The sequence below is a fragment of the Pollicipes pollicipes genome, unplaced genomic scaffold (assembly GCF_011947565.3).
Source record: "Pollicipes pollicipes isolate AB1234 unplaced genomic scaffold, Ppol_2.1 Scaffold_3447;HRSCAF=4054_pilon_pilon_pilon, whole genome shotgun sequence".
NCBI classification, from domain to species: Eukaryota; Metazoa; Arthropoda; class Thecostraca; order Pollicipedomorpha; family Pollicipedidae; genus Pollicipes; species Pollicipes pollicipes.
This window is the reverse complement of record NW_023596297.1, coordinates 25,061,184-25,082,920: the sequence shown is the minus strand read 5'-3', so window position 1 is coordinate 25,082,920 and position 21,737 is coordinate 25,061,184. Positions and strand designations below refer to the sequence as shown.

At 54.4% G+C, this 21,737-nt stretch overlaps 2 protein-coding genes across 2 annotated transcripts; one reads left to right on the top strand and one right to left on the bottom strand.

The window, feature by feature from the left end:
• Window positions 1-2,433: 2,433 nt before the first annotated feature.
• On the bottom strand, window positions 2,434-20,527 carry LOC119091589 (small glutamine-rich tetratricopeptide repeat-containing protein alpha). The gene is made up of 7 exons (XM_037214397.1): window positions 20,226-20,527; window positions 9,149-9,268; window positions 6,306-6,476; window positions 5,440-5,588; window positions 4,392-4,528; window positions 3,298-3,526; window positions 2,434-2,798 (listed from the first exon to the last, which is right to left on the bottom strand). Exons 1-7 carry the CDS (start codon window positions 20,310-20,312, stop codon window positions 2,654-2,656), a joined length of 1,038 nt encoding a protein of 345 aa, XP_037070292.1. The 5' UTR covers window positions 20,313-20,527; the 3' UTR covers window positions 2,434-2,653.
• LOC119091590 (contactin-2) lies at window positions 10,554-15,591 on the top strand. The gene is made up of 4 exons (XM_037214398.1): window positions 10,554-10,686; window positions 13,334-13,602; window positions 14,374-14,618; window positions 14,931-15,591. Exons 1-4 carry the CDS (start codon window positions 10,626-10,628, stop codon window positions 15,268-15,270), a joined length of 915 nt encoding a protein of 304 aa, XP_037070293.1. The 5' UTR covers window positions 10,554-10,625; the 3' UTR covers window positions 15,271-15,591.
• Window positions 20,528-21,737: the final 1,210 nt, after the last annotated feature.

The window sequence follows — 21,737 nt, the reverse complement described above, 5'->3', positions numbered from 1 at the left end:
ATATCCGTCCATCTAGCTTTCCATTCTTCCGGTTATTCTACAAGGAACAAGGCTATCAATATTGCCTTATCTGTATGCATAATGTTCCTCGTAAATGCACTTCCAGAATTAATCTTGTGGTACCTTCTGACTTCTACTACAGTAATAGGCGGTAAAAATAACCAAATAAGAACACAACATTCCCGTTGATAAAAGGGCCATACTTGCGTTTTTACACGGTGGGGCATACGGAAGGGAGCTTTCACTTTCAGCGGGCTCTCTGTCAACCCTGTGATCCTCCCACCCCGCCCCCTTTGCAAAGGCTCTGGCCGCGTCCCCTGCGGCCAAACGGTGGTATGCGCTGAAATGAATCCGGGGCTGCAGGGCTGTTTCTAGGGCTTGGCACAGGAAGATAGGTTCCCTATAACAAATAGCATATATCAGAACATTAACACTTACCACGGACCCGCCTAGTCGACTGCATGCTACACGCTCGGGTGGGGGTTGGTTTGAACCCCTCCCCCGCTGAGGTTTAAAAAATAAGGCTTGTGAAACCAAATTCGCACGGTGTGCAAGCATTTATGTTAAATCACTTGTCAAAATTTGAGGTTCCTAACTCATGATGTTCGGGTTAAATCAGGCCAGACAAGATCGTGTTCAAGATGGTGTTCAGTCTGGTGTCCAAAGTGTCCTCAGACCCCTCATGCCACCGCCTTGAACCTTGAAAAATGTTCTGGGCAAAAGGTCACTGGTGTTTATTCTATGTCAGTGCACCTATGTGACCTTGGCGTCACGGTGATAAAAAATCCGATTGTTTTAGTTTTTTTTAAGTCGACCAACGGCCCGGAATATGCTATGCAATGTTCCTAAAACAAAGGTCGATTTGGGTGATAGTAGGTCAATGGCCTCCTCTAACGTTGAAAAAGTTTGAGGAAGATGTCTGTAGCCGGCTCTATTATCAAGAAACTCGAAATGGGCATCAGAGGCTAACCCAAAAAGTAGGCTGTGCGCTGCAAAAGCAGTGGTTTGGACTTTGGTCTGTCCTTCATACTGGACCCAAGGACATTATAATTTTTCCGTAATCCTAAATTTAATACTCTAATTGCGTTACCACACCATCTCAGAAATGTACGGCTTCGCCTAACACTCCGTTGTCGCATCAGATCGAACGCTTCGCTAGAAATGTACTTTGCTGACCGGCCATAAAGCAGAAACCTTCCCAAGTACACCTAATCTTGCATACCAAACGATCCGTTAATCCATTTCTTACAGCCATGCAAAGTTTGGCGCGGCTACGTCTCGCCGCTCAGAAATTTAGGAGAAACCTTTCAGGTGGATCAAATTGACCCCAACCGAACACGTGTTATCAACCCTTACCAGGCCAATAGCCAGCCAAATGTCGAATATTATTTGTAAAAATGGTGCCCTAACACCGCATCGCTGTATCTATGGCAGCTAATTTCCATGAAAGGCGGACCCTCAGCTCACTGATCAGCATATTGGAGTACAATGAATTTGCATTCGGTGAAAGGCATTCCATCACTCAGATTGAGTACCTTTGAGTGAGTGAATTCCTACCAAAAGTTTCTCATACGTGACGCACAAAATAACTAACCTCGTTCCCACCATGGACTATATTGATTCAGTTCATTACCCCATGATCACACCTGTTTCCTGCAACTTTTGTGGAAAAAAAAAACATTTTGTGGCGGCGCAGCTGCGAGCGTGTACTTGGCTTGGCCGCCGCAGCAGCCCGACAGCGCGTGAGCGTGCCCTTTGCCTCTGAGCCGCCGCTCAGGTGCGTGAGCGACAAAACAAACAAACAGCCCTCAGAGTCGACCACTAAAACAAACGGCACGACCCGCCCACCACGCCAGCCCACTTTGCACGACGAAGCGCCAGCACGCATTCGCCGCGCTCCCGCGACGCCGCCCAGCCGACAGGAGTGCGTCGCAGGCGCTCCTGTCGTGGCCTGCCGCGACCGCCGGCCGTGTCAGTCGTGCCAGCAGCTCCGCCATCCGCCCGGCGGTGTGCTGTGTTCGCGGCCCATGGCGTAGTGATGAGGCATGTGGGGCGTGGCGGCGCCGGCTGTCATGCGAGCCGTGGCCGGTCGGGCCAGGGCCGCGCTCGGCGCTGCACTAGTACTACGCTCGCACGACAGTTCGCTGCGTCACACATCGTAGCTTTGAGCGTGCAGCGCGCCAGAAACAACGCAGGTGCAGAGGGCACTTCAAACTCAAAATGAAGCCATCTCCGATCCCGGAGAAGCGTAGGAGCCATCGTTAGTTCACGGCTTATTAGTGTTTATTTCTTTATTACGTTGTCATGTGTCATTTATGCAGCCTTGACTGAGTCCAAATCCAACTGATGAACATATTTCGAAACCTTGGCTTTTGGATCGTAGGAGCACAACTTCAGCTGATCGCTACAATGAACCGGAGGAAACAGCCGAGCGATAGTGACCACATTTATTAGTGCGGTCCGAATACATGCCAACACACGAAGGCTTTGGGAAAGCATTGCAACGCGTCCGACACGGTAGCAGGGTACAAAACATGCACCGTGATTGGCGGACCGGGCGCTGAGCTCGCGGCACGTGCTCCCCCGCGGCCGCCTCCTGCGCCAGGATCACGCAGTCGAGCTTCCTCTGGCAGCCGTTGGGCAGCGCTGGCGTCTACCTGTCTCCGGAAGGTGGCGGTGGCGGCGGGCCGCCTGGGCCGCCCGCGCCGCCCGGGCCGCCCGGGCCGCCCATCTGCTGGCGCAGTTGCTCGATCAGGTCCGGGTTGGTGGTGCGCACCTGTTCGGCCAGGCGCTGGCCCCTGCCGAAGGCGAGCATCGCGTCAGCCGGCTCAGACACGGGCGTGACGTCGCGGCGGCATCTGAGCACCCCACACGCCTGGCCGAGACGAAGTGGAACTTGCCCAGCACGCTTGGCTTGGCTTGGCTTGGCCCCTTCCAAGCACCACACATCCGCCCCTCTTATCCTCTATCTTGCTTCATCCTGCATCCTTGCGCTACCCCGCTTGTCCGGGGCAGGCTGTATGCGTCAGCCACGAGTGGGCCGAGAGCCCCGTGGGAAGGGAACCCCGACCGGGTATCCAGCGCACATGCGCGGGTTAAAAAGCTCAGCAGTTTGCTCCCCAGGCGCATGCCAGTCTGCCCCACCGTCAACCCATTTCTTTCATCCCATAGCGGTAGAATGATCACTTCTGGTTCAAAGAGTTCTAATTACAAAAAGCCAACCAAACCAGGCTCCACACATAGCTGCAGACGCGCCGGCTCTCCGCCTGTCCGGCAGATCACCGGCCGGCCACTCACGCCTGCAGCAGGGCTTCGAAGCCGCCGCCCCCGGCGCCGGCGCCGGGCGCCCCCGCGCCGCTCATCAGGCCGTTCATCATCTGCTGCATGTTGGGGTCCTGCATCATCTGGGCGGCCACGTTCATCATGGCCGGGTTGTTGAGCATCGCCTCGAGATTCAGACCGCCCATGTTGGCGAACTGGCCGAAGCCGCCCAGGCCGGGGAGGCCGGTCGCACCGCCGCCTCCAGCTGCAGCAGAACACAGGCCGCGTCAGACGAGAGGCGCCGCGCGACGGCAGTCGACTCTGGGCCCGGCGAGCCGCGACGGCACGGCTGTCCCGACCTGCCCCCATACGTCGGCAGCAGCGGGAGCCGTCCACACACCGCCAGACCCCACCACTGGGCGCCTCGACACCGACCCCGGCGCAACACACGGAGCCGCCCGCTGCCGGTGCGCCGGTGAAAACATCCTCACGGAAGCAGGCTCTGGCTTTGCACACGTGCGCAGCGCAACAGCTCACGACGCCCCGCACGCGTTCCCACTGCAAAGGTCGCTGTGCGGTTGAATGCAATGGAGTGGGTGAATCAGGAGGTGTATCTCTGAGTCAGTGGGTGAGCAGCAACGTGAGATAGGCAGGCATATGCCGTAGGCGACAAATATATGGCGCAATAGTCAGGAGACAGCGCGAAAATGACTTCATGGTTTACAAACTGAGGATATTTGTTGTGTAAGAGGACGGTTGTGATAATGAATGGTAAGATGTGGGTTCTAGTCGCTTTGCTCATTATTTTTGATAGTTAATTTTAAATTCGCAGTCCTATTTCCTATACGTGTACACACACACATATTAAATATATATATATATATATATATATATATATATATATATATATATATATATATATATATATATATATATATCCCTAAATATCACCAGAGTCCCAAGCACCTCCTTCGGGCGTGAACGTTGGCTTTCAGTCCAGATCAGGTGTGAGCGTGATCATTGGTGCGACTCCCATTCAGCGTGGGTGCACAAGACGATGGGTCTGGGCGACGGGACGCCGTGCCTGCAGCGATCATTCGCCCGGGCTGGTGCACCGAGCTGGGCATTACCTTGCGCGGCCTCGGCCATCCTGGTCTCGATCACTTGCAGGTTGTTCTGATAGCTCTCGTTGCCCGGGTCCAGCTCGAGGGCGCGCTTGATCTGCGTCTGCGCCTCCTCGAACCGGTTCAGCCCGGCGTACGCCAGCCTGTCGGAGCGGCACACGGTCACGGCCTCCGCTGCCACAAGCTGGCACGGGCGGCGAGGCGGAAAACATGGCTCATAGTCTTCCTACAGTGTGTCACTTTCATAGAAGTGAGCAGTGAGTCCTATGACATTTCACCAGCAGGGACGGCTACTTCAAAAAAAATCTGAACTATTCAGAAGGGCTTCGGGAATACTGGCACTACTGATCAATTGTACGCGTCTGACCTAACCAAAAGTGAAAAGTACACAAAGGTGACGTACTCTCTTCAAGACCAATCCCAAGGTGCTTTCCCCGAGGCTCTATCTTCCATAATTTGGAAACGGCAGGGGGGGGGGGGGGGCATCGACCGGGCGTTTCTGCTTCTCGATGGCTTCCAGCTTTTGCGGATGGTTTCTCCTTTTTCGCTGGGGTGAGCAACGTCCGTCAATGCAGGGGCGTTTGTCCACACCCCCTCCCCAGTCAACATGTTACAACAGCCTACACGATAGACTGTTTCCCACAAAGCATGACGGACACACTGGCTTTCCCGGCAGGCGGCACAATCACACGCCGTGCGCCACCGCTCTCAACACACACGCACACGCACACCCGCACACAAACACACGCTGCACAATACAGATCGGTATCAGTTCGCTCCAATGCTTGGCGCATTCGATCATTAATGCGCACGTTTTCCTCAAATATAAATAATCCGAGCATTTTACAGAACACTCTTTGAGGCTACAGAACACCGAAAACATCTTTTAGTCTGGACTTGCTGCAAGAACTCTGAGCCCTGCTATTCGGTAGATGCGTTCGATTTCGGCTGACAATGTTCTGCCTGGGCCTCCTAGCTGGCTTACCGAAAGATCATAACAACGCTCGTCTGGATGCCCTGAAACCCGCAGTGGGACCGCGATGGTGCTACTCACGCCAGGCGACTGTAGGCCTTGGTGTAGGCGGGGTCGATCTGCAGGGCGCGCTGGGCGTCCTCCACGGCCGCCGTGTAGTTACCCAGCTTGGTGTAGGCCGCCGCGCGGTTGCTGAAGTAGGCGGCGTTGTTGCCGTCCAGCTCGATCGCCTGCCGACGTACATACGTGTGGTACCACTCGTACGGCACCTGACCCACATTCGTCCAGGTCACACACTACACATCGAACACGCACCCCTGCAGCAATGATGTGCATTATCCACGCACGCATACACGGAAAGCCTCGCACGTAAGATAGCCCTTACTTGTCGACCTAATGAATGTCCCCACAATGCGGATGGGCGCACACCACACCGTGCGCAACTACTCCATCTGGCTTGGTAGTTGGACGTAAATGACGCGCCTCCGTCTTCCGTACGGAAATGCGCGGCGCCCTGCAGTGACTATTAGCTGACCGGCGAACGGCGGGATCCGGCGGTGCGGCAGAACAGCTGTCCACGGAACCGGCTCTCATCGGTATCGGCCTGAGAAAGCCTGTCGACGGAACCAGCTGCCATTGATACTGACCTGGGGGTATTTGTCGACGGAACCTGCTGCCATCGGTACCGACCTGAGAGTACTTGTCCACAGAACCAGTGTCATTGATACCGACCTGAGAGTACTTGTCGGCGGGACCAGCCGCCATCGGTACCGACCTGGGAATATTTGTCCACGGGACCGACTGTCATTGATACCGACCTGAGAGTACTTGTCGGCGGGACCAGCTGCCATCGGTACCGACCTGGGAATATTTGTCCACGGGACCGACTGTCATTGATAGCGACCTGAGAGTACTTATCGACGGGACCAGCTGCCATCGGTACCGACCTGGGAGTACTTGTCGACGGCCTCGTGCAGCCGCTCCTCGCGGACGGCGATGTTGCCGTCGTTCTTGAGCGCCTCGGCCTTCTCCTTCTGCTCGGGCGTGGCCTCCGGGGCGCGGGGCGGCGGCGGCGGTGGCGGTGGCGGCGGTGCGCTGGCGGTCGCCGCCGCCTGCGCCTGCCATTGCCAGGACGGGGTCAGGGCTACAGCCGGACACGCCCGCCCAGAACGGCCGCAGCTGCCGGCGCACTCAATGCAGTCGCCCAGCTCAGCTCCGTCAGGTGTGGGGAGGTCAGACAAGACGTAATGCACGCTGAAACTGGGCCGTTTGGCCGTGAACTACGATTAGAGCTGCCACGTTTGTGACCTGCGAAGAACGTATCGAGCTAAATTTGCGGTAATGCGCGCAAAAAGCGATGTATGTGCCAAGTCAACCCGTCTCCTGACGGCGCACAAAAAAACTTCGGGAAAACTTTCCGTGTTTTCTGCTTAAAATACAAACTACCTACAAAGAAGAAACCGCTACGTTTCATGCACATCACAGCATTTACCCACTGATTTGACAATTAACCTGGATTACTTTTGACATATAAGGGAGCACCAACAACAACAGATGGTAGCAGTAAGACGCCATGCGCGGCGTGGGACGAGCGGGGGCCGGCAGACACGTAATAATTATCACCGTGTAGATAAAATCAAACGTGAGCAGATGCAGTTCACCGCCACTGAGAACCCACACGAATGGGCCTAGACAAACAGGAGTACGAAAACGTCCACCGCACTCAGTTAAATTCAATTAGAGCCGTACGTCAATGCTGCCATCAATGCCATTCTAGGTCTCAGGTCGAACAATTGCCGGCACAATCCACGGCACGAGCAAAATGCAGGGAATGGCCGATTCGCACAGATCAGATCATCCTCCCAGACTATAAATGGGGCTCCCAATTGAGTGAGGAGCACTTCACGTGCTCTCTACCAGTCAGGTGCTGACGGAGCAGGCCTACTAAAATGGCTATCAGAGCTGGCAGCGGGTCAGGTCAGACCCAGTCAGAGCCGGCAGTGGGTCAGGCCGGGACCGGTCAGAACGCCAGTGGGTCAGGTTGGGCCCGGTCAGAACCCGTAGTGGATCAGGTCGGCCCGGTCAGAGCGGCAGTGGGTCAGGTTGGGTCCGGTCAGAACCCGCAGTGGGTCAGGTCGGCCCGGTCAGAGCGGCAGTGGGTCAGGTTGGGTCCGGTCAGAACCCGTAGTGGATCAGGTCGGGCCCGGTCAGAGCGGCAGTGGGTCAGGTTGGGTCCGGTCAGAACCCGCAGTGGGTCAGGTCGGCCCGGTCAGAGCGGCAGTGGGTCAGGTTGGGTCCGGTCAGAACCCGTAGTGGATCAGGTCGGCCCGGTCAGAGCGGCAGTGGGTCAGGTTGGGTCCGGTCAGAACCCGTAGTGGATCAGGTCGGGCCCGGTCAGAGCGGCAGTGGGTCAGGTTGGGTCCGGTCAGAACCCGTCGTGGATCAGGTCGGGCCAGATCACAGCCGTCAGTGGATCAGGTCGGGCCCTGTCAGCGTCGGCAGTGGGTCAGGTCAGACCCCGTCAGTGCCGGCAGTGGGTCAGGTCAGACCCTGTCAGGGGCGGCAGTAGGTCAGGTCGGGCCCGATCAGAGCCGGCAGTGGGTCAGGTCAGACCCTGTCAGAGCCGGCAGTGGGCCAGCCGGGGCTCTGAAAGCCGAATGCCACTAGTTTCGGAACCGGAAAACTGGGAAACCGGATCGGGGATATCGCCCCGCAATGCCCCGACGGTGTGAGCCATGGGAAACTGACCGCCGCCCGCCAGCCGGTGAAGCCCAAATCTGACCAGGCGGGGCGGCATAAATGCTGCTAAACATTGAGGAATGGCTGTCTTAAGGTCTGATAAAAGTGGAAGGTGGTGTGAGTGATGATACTGCTTGCAATCATTGGAAACTTAGCTGGATGCGATGCTAATGCGTTCAAAGAGAACTCAGCAATCTCGCCAAACTCTGCCCAGCCCCTAAACAATTATGTCAACTCAACGACGCGTCCGGGCCGGAAGAGCTTGTCGTCGCCTACAAACAGCATTAACAGCAAACAATCTTCATCGTCCACCATGATTGCCCCTTGGCCTCACTCACAACAATTCCTTTCCCTTTTTGCGAATGGTGGCCGGCCAGCGATGCCGTTTGGTACGACACTTTCCGACAGATGTTGTAAGATTCCACAGGGCAGGGTTCAGCAGGTCATTATATTTTCTGCACATCTGACGACAAATCTAATCTTTTCAGCTCCGGTCCAGCTCCCTGGTTTTCTGAATCGGAAACGTGTTGGTAGACAGCCTTAAGCCGACAGTGGACTGATAAGTGGATGATGGAGATTTGGGACTGGACAATCATCGTGGACGGTGAAGATTTGCTGCTGCTTATACTGCTTTTGGATGATGACGAGCCTTTCCGGCGCCGACGTCAGTTAGTGTTGCTGACACTAACTGACGCTAATCGCCCGCTGTCAGGCCCTGCCGGAGCCGAGGGTGGGCCGAGCGGGCCGTGCCTGAGCCGACAGTGAGCCGGGCGGACTCCACCTGAGCCGACAGTGGGCCGGACAGGACCTGCCTGAGCCGACAGTGAGCCGGGCGGGCTCCGCCTGAGCCCACAGTGGCTCAGGCGGGCCCTGCCTGAGCCGACAGTGGGCCGGACAGGCCCTGCCTGAGCCGGTAGTGGGCCGGACAGGCCCTGTCTGAGCCCGCAGTGGGCCGGACAGGACCTGCCAGAGCCGACAGCAGGCCGGACGGGTCTCGCCCGAGCCGACACCGGGCCGGGTCAGACGAAGACCGGGCCGACGCCTACCTTACCTTGAGCTGGAGGCCGTCGGTGAATATCTGCGGCAGCGGTTTCTCCACGGCCAGGTGGGTGTCGGTGGCGGTCACCCCGAACGACGTCTCCAGACATTGCACGGCCACCTCCAGGCTCTCCTGCGGCACATCGGGCGGCGTGCGTTACTCGTGACACCAGCCGGATCCAGACGGCGCATCCGCCAGCACAGACGCACGACGGAGGGCACAACAGCCCCCACTGTAAAGGCTGCCTTAACTGTTGTAATTAATGTTCTCGCATTGCTTTCAGTATTTTGTTTCAAGAAAATCGTGAAAATCAGCTTTTGTTGTTGTTGTTATTGGGGCTTTACGACGCACTCAGCTGCTGAGGCTATGTGGCGTCGCCTGCCTCTCGCCCTGGCAGGAAAGGCGGGCACAGCGGGGAACCGAGCCTCGTACCTCTGGTTTCCCAGACGCGCAGCGGTTAAAGCAGACGCATTAACCACTACACTACCGGCACCCGAAAAAAACAGCTTTTGGGAGGTATTCAGACGCACACTCGATTTAGCTTGTTTCCATACACGTATCTTGGAGACTAAGGGCTCGGACACTGCGACTGTTGATCATAATCTCGTTTCAAGCATCACCCGATGCAATATACTTCATCAAGTCTTTAAAAGTTTACATTAGGTGGATCTGTTAGACTGCGAGGGTAAACGGGCTATTATGCGACACATCCCAGCCAAATATGGCTAATTCCTGCGTCGCGTGACTGACTGCCATCTCGGGACTGCCGTGCCCGTGCGGACGCAGGCCGCTGTGTACCCGTGACGTCAGAGGACCCGCTTATAACTTCCCCAACCTTTCGTTCAGCAGATTTCTTTGCGAATGACGCAGCTGACTGCTGATGACTTGCCCTGCATTGAAGTTTTACTACTGCAGAGTGGGATGGGAGTTTCGCCCGCACACCACGCCAACTGGGATATGACATGCAGGCGTCACTTTCCTCTTTGACCCATGAACCACGTCTATCGAAGGGATCATAAATAAAACTCGTTCACCTCAGCTCGACACTAATGCTTGCAGAACTAAATACGGGAAAGTAATTGTACATTTACGCAGCGAAAATAACCACAAAAACTCGGCACATCCTTTTCAAACAAATAATTTTGATATTGCTGCGGCAGCAAAAGTCCCGTGAAGTTGCTGCCAGCAAAAACGGCAGCTAGTTTATACACAACCGCCTCTGCCACCAGTATGAGGTCAGTTCCAGTGGCAAGGGCGCCGACCTGGCGGCCGGAGTGGGAGAGGCGAAAGTACCGGCGAAACTGACCGGCGCGTGCCGGCTCGCGCCGGCGCTGGCCGCAGCGTTCCACCCGCGAGCGGCGGACGAGGCGGCGGCGGGAGGGTGAGGGCGGGCGGAGAGAGTGAGCGCGCGCGCCTCTGCCGCCCAGCTAACGGTGGGTCGACTCGGCAGTCCGGCGGCAGTGACGAAAGCGGCCGCACCGCGGCCGACATGGCGCTCCACACGGCCCTAGTGGCCGCCCTCTGCTGCATCACCGCCGCCGCGCCGCCAGGTGAGTGTGAGGTCGGAGCTGGCGACGGAGCCGTGCTCCCACACTGTAGGCCCATGGACCCAGCGACCGGCACCAGTCACCGCCGCCGCGCCGCCAGCTGAGTGTGAGGCCGGAGCTGGAGACGGGGCCGCGCTCCCATACTGTAGGCCCATGGACCCAGCGACCGGCACCAGTCACCGCCGCCGCGCCGCCAGCTGAGTGTGAGGTCGGAGCTGGAGACGGGGCCGCGCTCCCATACTGTAGGCCCATAAACACGGCGACTGGCACCCGGCCTGTCCCCGGCACCGAGACCGGGAGCTTGGCGGAAGACAGCCACCAGCGTAGCGGTGAATTTCCGTTCTGAGAAGAGATAACCACCTGGCGCTTCGATAATCACTTAATGGTTGTATATCTACGACTAAGAAGAGGGATTCGGTCGGATAGACCTCAGGTCCCAGCTGCGCATCATCAAAACCCGGTCTAATGATAGCTGAAACAAGCTGGAAAGCTGTCCGCGTTTGGAGTATGCTAATCCACAGCCATGACTTTCCCTAGTGAAAGTCAGCGCATTCCACATCAAGGCAAATGTGTGAAAGGGACACCAAGACGGCCACAATGCAGTGAGAGATCCTGGTGCAGGGGTGGTGCCTGTCCGTCTGAAATATTATGAAAAAGCAAGATATTCTGGATCCTCGGGAATCCCTCGGTAAAGTTTGGAAACGGACAAAGATCCCTCAGTAAAGCTTGGACAGACCATGGGCCTCGCAAAACACCCTTTGCTAGAATCTCCAACTGGCGCGAGATTCCGGAAGGTTTAGGACTCAGGACTCAGGGAGATCAGCCAGCTGCAGATGCTTGCACGACGCCCCGGTCGTCGTGCTGGGATCGATATTTGTCTGGCTGGGCGCCTATAAACTGTGGTATGTATCCAAGGTTTAATATGCTATTTTTTTCTGCCAGCATCATGCTTCCGCTGACTGAACTCTACGATCATTTGTGACCGCTAAGCCCTATACAAAGGTGATGTACGAATGACCTGATCGTAGACCAGACGATAATGCAACGATGACGACTGAAGTCAAGCAGAATGAAGGAGCAGGGACTCGCAGTTTTTCGGCCGTAAGTCATTTTCAGGCGCGTGGGTGAGGTGGGTGGAAAGCTGGATTAAAGGGCACAAGAGCGAGCCACCTCTGCGAATGGGTCCGGGAAGCACACTGCTTCCCGCGCAGGTACGTTGTGGCGACTCACTGCTATTCCCTTAAAATCGACTTTAACTCAACCCCACCACACCTAAATACTCTCGGAGTTTCGTTATCACCCTCATCTGACGTTTTCGTCGTTGTCACCGGCGACACTTAATTATCTGGTCTACACCTAACGTAGTCATACATTGCCTTCCCATAGAGGTGAACGGCCACTTTCAACTGAAACAATCGAGGTTCCCTATAAATACACGTGACGCCTCGAACGTCTTCAAAGCGCCACTGTTGAATTTGCGAAATGCATCAAATCGATTTAGTGTATCGAAACTGATGACTGCACAACGTACCTCGCATAAATATATTTAAAGATGTTTTTCATACAGGGGCTTTCCTGCCAATTGCCGAAATCTATGACAACCCTATTCATGAATCAATTTTGAATATATTTTACAGCTGACGGCATGGGGGAGCATGGGGGATTGGAAAAACGGCGTTGTGCGGAACAAACGCAAACATCGGCGCCAGACATTCGGTAAAGACAAGCGGGTACTGGAGTCGTTGGGACAGGAACCTGAAAAGTCAAAGCATGAGTGGGTGTAAATCTTGTGGGAACACCATTCTCGCATTGAAAATGCCCGCACACTCAAAGCTGAACATACTAGTTGCAATACAATGATTGAAAGGCAAACAAAACAATGCGGCTAAACCTGAGTTTTTGAAGAGATTTACAGGGGCATAACTCAGGTACTGGACACTAATCAAAACAGAGGACGGATGAACAGATGAACGTTAACTTCGCCAACGCTGTAACGACTTGACTTCAGTTTGGCTACCTTCCCCTATCATGGATTACCATGAAGGAAAGTGTAATTTTCCGGTGGCCTTGGCTCCCTTCTGCCTCCTGTAAGGGTGCCACCATGCAAGAATGTCCCGTCGCGAGCGATGCCGTTACAAATGGGTAGTCCAGCCGTCACGCGTGGGAAGAAAACAGCCAAAACGTCTCCTATTTCCGGCTGTATACGGTAAGACCGTAGCTCGTTGGGGCCTGCCCACCCGCACGCGTCGGCACCATGTGGCAGCAGTGTACTAGATCGGCCACTGCGACTTACGGCAGTGCAGCAAACACGCCTAGGTCACTGACGAACACCTGGGAGCAAGGCGAGGGCGAGCGGAAGGAGAAGCGGCCTCATCCCAGGGTCGTGATGACGGGACCCGGCTGGCTGGACTGAGACTACTGGCGACACACCACATGACATGATGCCGACGACGCCGCCATCGGCGCAGTTGGACCCACACTTGGGAAGGTTCGACCAATCCCCCTCTCATGTATCCAGACATCAAGGACTCTGTAGGTGTTGTGTACAAATAGTTGACGAGTGAATGCTCCACTGCATCTCTGAGAAGGCCTCCGTCCGGTCGCTGCGCCATCGCCGCTGGTCGGTGCATGACGCGACTCCTCTTCTCAGCGGCGCCCTACACGGACAGTCTGACAGCGGTGGCGTCCGAGGCGACGGTGCTGCCGTGCGGCGGCGACCAGCGCGACCAGGAGCCGCCTGCGGCCGTCGCCTGGCACCGGCGGCCCGTCGGCGGCAGCGCCCAGCCGGCCGCCGGCGCCGGCTACACCGTGCGCCCGGACGGCAGTCTGCTCCTGCAGAGCGTGCGGCCCGACGACGAGGGTCGCTTCACGTGCACCGACGCCGCCACCGACCGGCTTATCGCCGTCTACGACCTCAAGGTAGCGGGCCGAGGCGACGCTCGGCGCCTGGTGGCGCCGCTCGGTCGCGATCGCCAGGCCCAGCAAAACCTGCGGGACTCGCCGAGCCGCGGGCGCCACGCGATCCTGTCTTGTTGACTTCTTGTAAGATCAGCTTTAATTAACTTCTGCCCGCAATCTCGGACTTGGCAATGGGTTTATAGTGCATGTCAGGTTAGATCATGCAGTGCCTTTGAAGTCCACCAAGCTTGTAACCAGATTATAGTTAAATGGATAATTTTCTTCCCAGCCCCCTGATCCGGCCAGCTTGAGGTGAAATCCGTTCTCTGACCCGTGCAACACCCCGTCGTAAGGCCGCCTCGCACCAGGCCGCCCCACTCCAGCCGGACACCAGCGAGGGTTCTCGCGTTTACACTGTTAATGATGCGCACGCTATGCATGGCAACTAGCACCGCTTGCGTCCGTTCCCTCGCTGACGGTAAGGGACTCCACAAGGGGAGGAGGATGGGGGAGAAGGGGCCCAAGTCTCCCGCCTTGCGGATGTTAACATGACACCGACGAACGTTGCATGGAAACGCATGCCGCCCCAAGTCTCCCGCTTTGCGGATGTTGACATGACACCGACGAACGTTGCATGAAAACGCGTGCCGCTCCAAGTCGACAACGCGCACTGACTGACCGACGGTCGAGCGCTGGCCGGCCGCGGTCCGCTGCCGTGCTCTGACCGCACCCGCGCCGTCTGGAGGTGCCGCGCTCTGTCACCTGACGCCGCTGACGCCGCGTCGTCGTCAGGTGCGCCGGCCGAGCGTGGTGCGGATCGAGTCGAACGCCGCCGGCGGCGCGCTGGCTGAGGGCGCCACGTTCCGCCTGTCGTGCCGCGTGCTGACCGACAACGCGGCGCACGCCGCCACGCTGCTGGTGTGGCACGACGACGCGCTGCTGGACCCGGACCACCCGCGGCTCACACTCAACGCCCAGCGGCCGCGCAACGCCTGGCACCTGAGCGTGGCGAATGTGACGCGCGCCGACGCCGGCAGGTGAGGCGCCGGCGCACGCATCGTGACGGCCCGACAGCGGCACCGCACACGCTACTCTCAGCAGCTCGATGACGTCACCGTACGAGCTGCTCCCAGCGGCCCGACGCCGGCACTGTCCGCGCCACTCTTAATAAGACTTGCCAATCAGGACATGCATATAAAGCCTGTATCACGTGTATCTCGGTGCGTCAGTCCAGAATTACGAGCACCGATGAACACAAATCAGACAGGCGTGCGAGAGATCACCGAACTTTCACCGACGTCCACAAGCAGCACGTGCCATCTCCAGCCCACTTGGCTCGTCCGTTTCAGGTACATCTGCCGCGCCAAGACGTACTACGACCGGGCTGAGGCGACCGCGCAGCTGATGGTGGCGCCGCGCGTGGCCGCCAACTGCAGCAGCAGTTCGGCAGAGCTACGCTGGAGCGCTGACGCACCCGCGCCCGACGGTTTCGTGGTGCGCATGATGGTGGGCGGCACCGTGGCCGACGAGGCGCTCGTGCCGGGCGACATGACCTCGGTCGAGGTGTCCGCCCTGGAGCCGGGCTCGCACGTGCAGTTCGAGGTGGAGGCGGCCGAGTCGGGCGCCGTTCCCGGCCACGCCAGCTGTGCTGTGCCGACGCTCAACGCCACGGCACCGCCCAACGCGTAGGGCACAGGGCGCCGGCGGGACGGCGCGGGTCCAACCGCTGCCAGCGCTGCTGTTGTTACGCATCGTCAGTGAACATCTCTCGTTTTGTTACTGCATACGTTGTTATGTCTCCGAAGAGACACTCATTCTGTTGAATGTGTCCATGGCGTAGCCCGGATACCACCACGCAGACGTGTGCGCGACTGCGGAAGGAATTGGGATCGACTCCGGAATCGCCAGCATTTCCGTTGAGTCAGGGTGGGCTTGATTCTTTTGACTTATGTGAGCCAGAGTCGTCAGTCGGAGTTATATCAATAAAGTCGACGGTGAGTGGATTCAAAATGAAGTGCACAAAATCGGGTACACCCGAGGTCTAACAGCCACATGGCCACGACATACAATAGTGAAAAGCAACTACACCGGAATCAAAATAACGTCCCTATTTGGGCCTAGAACGCGCAATAGTTGAACTGCTATCACGAGAAGCGATAACATCGGTATCGATTCAGGAACGCAATCCGATTTGATTGAGTATGAAACAGATTCAATTCGAGGATGAACAGAGCTCCTCAGTCAGAACCAAACCAACAAAGTGTGTGTTAATCATGACTTATTCCACCACATACCACCTTTTCGGGCCGTGCATACCGTTAACAGATACGGTAGTCGTAGTAAGCACCGCAGTAAATATATATATATATATATATATATATATATATATATATATCGTAGTAAATAGATACCGAGCCAAGCATACATCGGCTGACATGACCCAAACAATTCAAGGCCCTTGCATATTTGTTGCATGCCACATGATGGTTGAAAAGCATCCAGGGAACTAACTGCAAAGTTGTTGCATGACCTTTATTTGTAAACATATAAACCTGTGATGGCATCTCGAATAAAAAATGGCAGAACCAAACGCATTCCAACAATATTAATGTTAGGAAAGACCACCACCTAATTTAAGAGGATTTTTGGACCTCCGGAACACAGAATACATGGCTGGATACACCTCTGCATCCTTGGTCAATCCATATGGTTTCAGCTAACCTGCTAAAGGTCCCTCTCTGAGCTATCTGCACATGATGCAGGCTTATTACCCATTAGATTATGATCAACACATAAAGAACAAATATAATGTCATTGAAACAGGAAACTGAAACTGAAAGGAAAACTACATACCCTGATAGCAGCATGTGTGATTTTCCCGTGACAGAATCCAGGATGGCAAATTCGGCAGACACAGACATGCCAAAACATGTCCAGTACAATGCGAACATTACAATAAAACCAATTTAAATTTAGCAGGCAAAGACAAGCCAAAACTTGTCAAGAAGTACACAAATATTACAATAAGTGATTTTTAATATAAGGCAAATGACTTCACTTCACTTCTGCCATATGATTGTGCCCAGCATGCTACTTTCAGGACCGATGGACGAGCAGTTATCAACTTTTTTCGGTGCATACATAGCCGGTCAGGATGGCCTAGCATATTTATTAACATTGCAATGTTAATCAGTGGGCACATCATTAGATCATCCTGCATGTCAATAGTGCGCCACAATGCACTTCGCAGCTGAGGCTGCTGACTCAGGAAAGGTTGGGTACTGACAGGAATTGAACCCTGGTAAGGATGACTTACTAGATGCCGCAGACTAACTGCTGCACTACTGGCACCCACTGAATCATGCTGTGGATGCTCCCCCGGCAGCCACACTTACAGTCTGTCAGGCATGGGAACAAAGCCAGCTTCTGGTTTTGAAGCTGAATCTGAACATGCTGTACAATGTTCTCTTTGCAGAACCCAAAGCATATCTGGTTCTGCTAAAACTGTAAGGGGTTGAGAACTACCACACAAACTCTTACAAATGTAATGAAAGGTATTAACATTACAACTGAAAAATTTTGTACCATCTTACTCAGCTTAGTATTAGCATATATCAAAGATTCCCAATGAGTCCTTTAGCCATCATCAGGTAGTGATTGGTCCTGGGAAGGACCAGCAGGTTTGGGCTCTCAGCCATGCATCATTGCAACCTTGAAAATTTATCTGGCTTATTGATGTGATGGGACCGAAATGATCATTTTTGCGAAACAAAGCCCCACATGCAATAAAACATAATCATGACAAAGATGAAGCCAGTTGTTGAAGACCACATAAAGCCAAAACAAGTGCCATAATCCAAAATTTATTTGATCCAAAGCCAAACCCAGCTGTTTGAAGATCATAAAATCATTGCTGAAGCTGGCTGTTTAAAATGACATAAAGCTGAAGCCAGCTGCAGCACAAATTGACCACAGCTTAATCTGAAGCCATTGGAAACAAATGCATGGTAATAGCTAAGACAGCTTTGTCCCCAGTCCACACTTTGTTGTCTTTTTGGCAGATCATGTTTAAATGCCTATTCAATGCTATCCATTGCATAACTGCAACCAGATATTGTAAGACAGTGGTAAAACAGCCACACATGTGCACAAACCATGCAGCATGCTGCTGCACACACACACATACACAAGCATCTGTCTCTATTTGCCAAAAGAAGTTGTAATTGGGGCTTTAGGGTGCATTGACTGCACAGTCAGCCATGCACCACATTGCAAAACAGAGAGTGCAGTACTTGTGTACATTCAAAAATGATATGATTGATAAAATACGCATAGATCCAAAAACTTAAACAAGGGAGCACAATAAAACAGGTTAGCTGTGTCAAAGTATGTACAACACAGCTTTAAAAAACCTTAAAAGTTATTTGTCAGGAAGCACAATAAAACAATCAACTGCTATGCTGCTCCACTGCCTACATGACAGGGCTGGGTTATCAATGTGGTCAAGTATCACCAGTGTAGGCCTCCACCTTCCCAAATGGTCTAAAACAGCTGATCTAGCATACAATCTGGGGAATATTGGTACCAGCAGATATGTAAGACAGTTTGCAGAATTTATAACATCTTTGCTTGGCTCTATGGCCACATGATTACAATAAATAGCATTCTACTTCACACCTGACATGCGCCCCGCTCACATCAACTGGTGTATAAATCCGCGGTGCGGCCCAAACCCAGTCATGCCAAGATAAAAGGTTATCAGCTGATTGTATGGTGACGTCATAAAACCTCAAACTCACTCAGCCTGGTGACAATCCCGCAAGGGACCGGACGGCGCGGGACGGAACTGAACCAGATAAAATGGAACTGGACCGCGCCGAACTTGACCAGACGCGATCGGACGGAATATGGTGGAACCGAATGGAGCGTAATGAGAACCAGACGGGACCGGGCGACACCGGACGGACCGGACGGACTTGACCCAAACGGGTCCCGGAAATGACCGAAACCACACCGGACATCAGACGATGTCCGGACGCCACCGGACGAGACCGATAGAAGCTGGACTGTGCCGGATGGAACGCGACTAGCTCAGACGAGGAACGGGCAAGACTGGAAGAGATCAGTCCAGAGCGGAAGCGGCACAGGACTGGAAGGTGCCGTACGAGACCTGGTGCAGTGGGACGGGACCTGACACGCTGAGACGGACCTGACGCGATGGAACGGGAACGGACGGAACCGGATGGGAATGGACGGGACTAGATGAGACTTACAAGGACTGAACAAGACTGGACGGAACCGAGTGGGACCAAACCAAACCAGACGGACCGGACGGAACCAAATGATACTGATCGGCACCGGATGGCGCCAGACGCGGTCAGATGGGACCAGATAGGTTCATACAACGGGATCACACAGGCTCGGTCTCGCCCGGGCTGGTACGGGTCTGGCCCTATCTGATCCCGCTAGGTTTCTTGAGATCGTGTCTCTTGACGTCCGATCCCGTCCCATCCCGTCACTGCCGTCTCGCCCAATCGGGACCCGTTCAGTCCCGACCGATCCCGGGACTCAGCCCAGTTTCATCCAATTCGATCAGGTTTGATCTGGTTTCGTCCCACATCGTCCAATTCCGACTAGTTGCAACCGGTCCCTACGATCCTGTCTGGCTTCGCCGCGCTCCATCCGATTCCGTTTGGTCCTGTTAAGACGTGTTAGACTCCACTCGGGTCAAGTCCTTTGGCGTCAAATTACATCTGACCCCGCCCAGCCACATCTGGTCCCGTCCGGTTCCGTCAGGCACCTTCCCGTCATGTCTTGTCCAGTACTGTTCCACCCTGCCCCGTCTGGTCTCCCATCTGATCCCGTTCAGTTCCGTCAAGTCCTCTCCGGTCTCATCTGGTCCTATCAGATCTCGTCCAGTTTTACCCCCTCCTGTCCAGCCACGCCCATCTCGGACCCGCCCGGCCCGTCTTGCCTCACGTGTCATACGGTTCCGTCCGGTCCGGTTCCGTCCGGCGCCATCCAATTGCGTCCGGTTTCACCCCATCCTATCCGGTTTGAGAAGGCTCTCTCCAACGCCGTAAGGTCCTGTCAGGTCCAATTCTGTTCGTCCGGTTCCCTCCGATCACATCACGTGCGGTGCCGTCTGGTCCAGTCCAATCCCGTTTGCTTCTGTGCGGTTCGGTCCGGTCCTATCCTGCCGCACAACTCGTACGGCTCCAACCGGTCTCGTATGGCCTCCGTCCCGCTGATTTCACCAGGTTGGCCGTGGTTTTGTGACGTCATCGTACAGTCAGCTTGAAGTGCTGGCGACCCTCCCTTTCTGGACATAATCAGCTGACCGCCGGGCTGCAAATACGTCGGCTGATGCGAAATGGATGAGCTGCCGGCCTAGGGGAGCCGCTAGTTGCTGTCATCATGTGAACCCTAAAGCCAGAGGAGAGTGGTAGAGACATTAAAAAATTATGGTGCATACGCGAACACCACTTCTGTGTGGCTTCCTGGCTACATCCATATGATCCAGGCCGTTTTTGAAAGTGCGAGGCCTATAGCGGCGATTGTTATTACCCTTGCTTAACGAGGAACTGCAAACCATGCAGCCCACAAATTATTTAGCATGTCCTTGCGGTGGAATCTCGACTCACCTGGCTGTCTTGAGATAGCCCTCCATCTTGGAGCTGTGCGTTCAGGAACTGGATGATTGAAAACACTATCTTTTTTGCGTCGGACATTGACGATGTTTAGTGAACAATGATGAAAGGAAAGCTAGAAGACCTCACACGGGGTCTTGTGGCTACTTGGAACCGTCTGGATGTAGTTAAAGCGGTTTAAGACAATTCCCCCCTTGAGCAGGCAAAAGCGCCCACAGAAAATACTAATGCAATACAGCAACCGACCACACGAAATGACCGATCCCCAGCGCCGGCATCCGCCAACTACAGCCAAGGCCCCATGTGCGGAGTGGTCACCAAGGAATCTGCCAGCAACGTGTCAACCGCTAGTGACGTCACTGGAAGTCACTTATTGGCGCCCCAAAATGGGCAGTAAATAGGTGGTCGATATTTCGTGCACTGAAGCCCATGACCCACACCCGGGTGTTTTAGAAGCAATATCCTATCGCACACCATATCTCCGTAAATACGAAGTAAACACTAACGAGAAAGGCCCACGTACATGTTGTAACCATAGGCGTAGCAGCGTTTCAAAAAGTGTGGGGGCCAAGCTCAGGACGTACTTCAGGAACTTTTTCTGTTTTTTTTTTCGGAGGCAGCCCTGATGACCGGGGGCAGGGGGTAGAGATGGGAGGTGTTATCGGTCTTTATTCAAATGTCATGGCTGCTATGCTAGATACGCATCAAGAGCTGTTCCTCATCAGTGCATAATCTTGCCCACTCGATTCATCTGTCATTCTGTAAATAACGCTATCCAGCTTTCCAAGACGATTCGTCCATTTCAACATTGCGTTTTCTGGGGAGGCGAAATTCCAAGAATGTTATCTGGGTTCTTCAAACAGAGGTTAAGAGCAGAATTTTAACAGAATTTTAAACTTCAAACAGAATTTTATCTTCAAAGAGGTTTAGAGCCTACTGACCCGATCGTTGTCAAACTGTTACCATTGGATGTGCCATACTTGACTTCTGCTTGCAGTAAAAAATTTGGTGACCCTAGGTCGGTGCAAAAGTGGTCAAATTTCACATGATTTAAGCCTCTTTCTTCCAAATAATTCACAGCTCATAACCTGTCGAACTGATTGCTGCCAAACCTGCTCCATTGGATGCGCCATACCAGATTCACCGTTGCAGTCAAGAATTCGGTGACCTTAGGTCCGGTCAAAAGTCGTCAAATTTCACGAATTCCAAAATTTCTGCTGGCAGACAACTCATATCTCAGAATGTCCAAGGCCGATAGCCGCGAAACCTTGCTATTCAGTACGTCATTTACCCTGATTCTCTGTTGAAGCTGCAAGTATAGCGCTATTTTCAATAATACCTTTTCCTTGTATGCTTGTTCCCAAGAAAACGTGCAACTTGGTTAGGCTGGCTTTATGAGCTTGATTTTCCCCTCAGCGGCGGTGTTGCACTAAAATCGCGCGCAGATTTGTGCATGGCATCGCCGCAAATTAGCAGAACCGAACGCAACATCGCGTGAACGTGGAG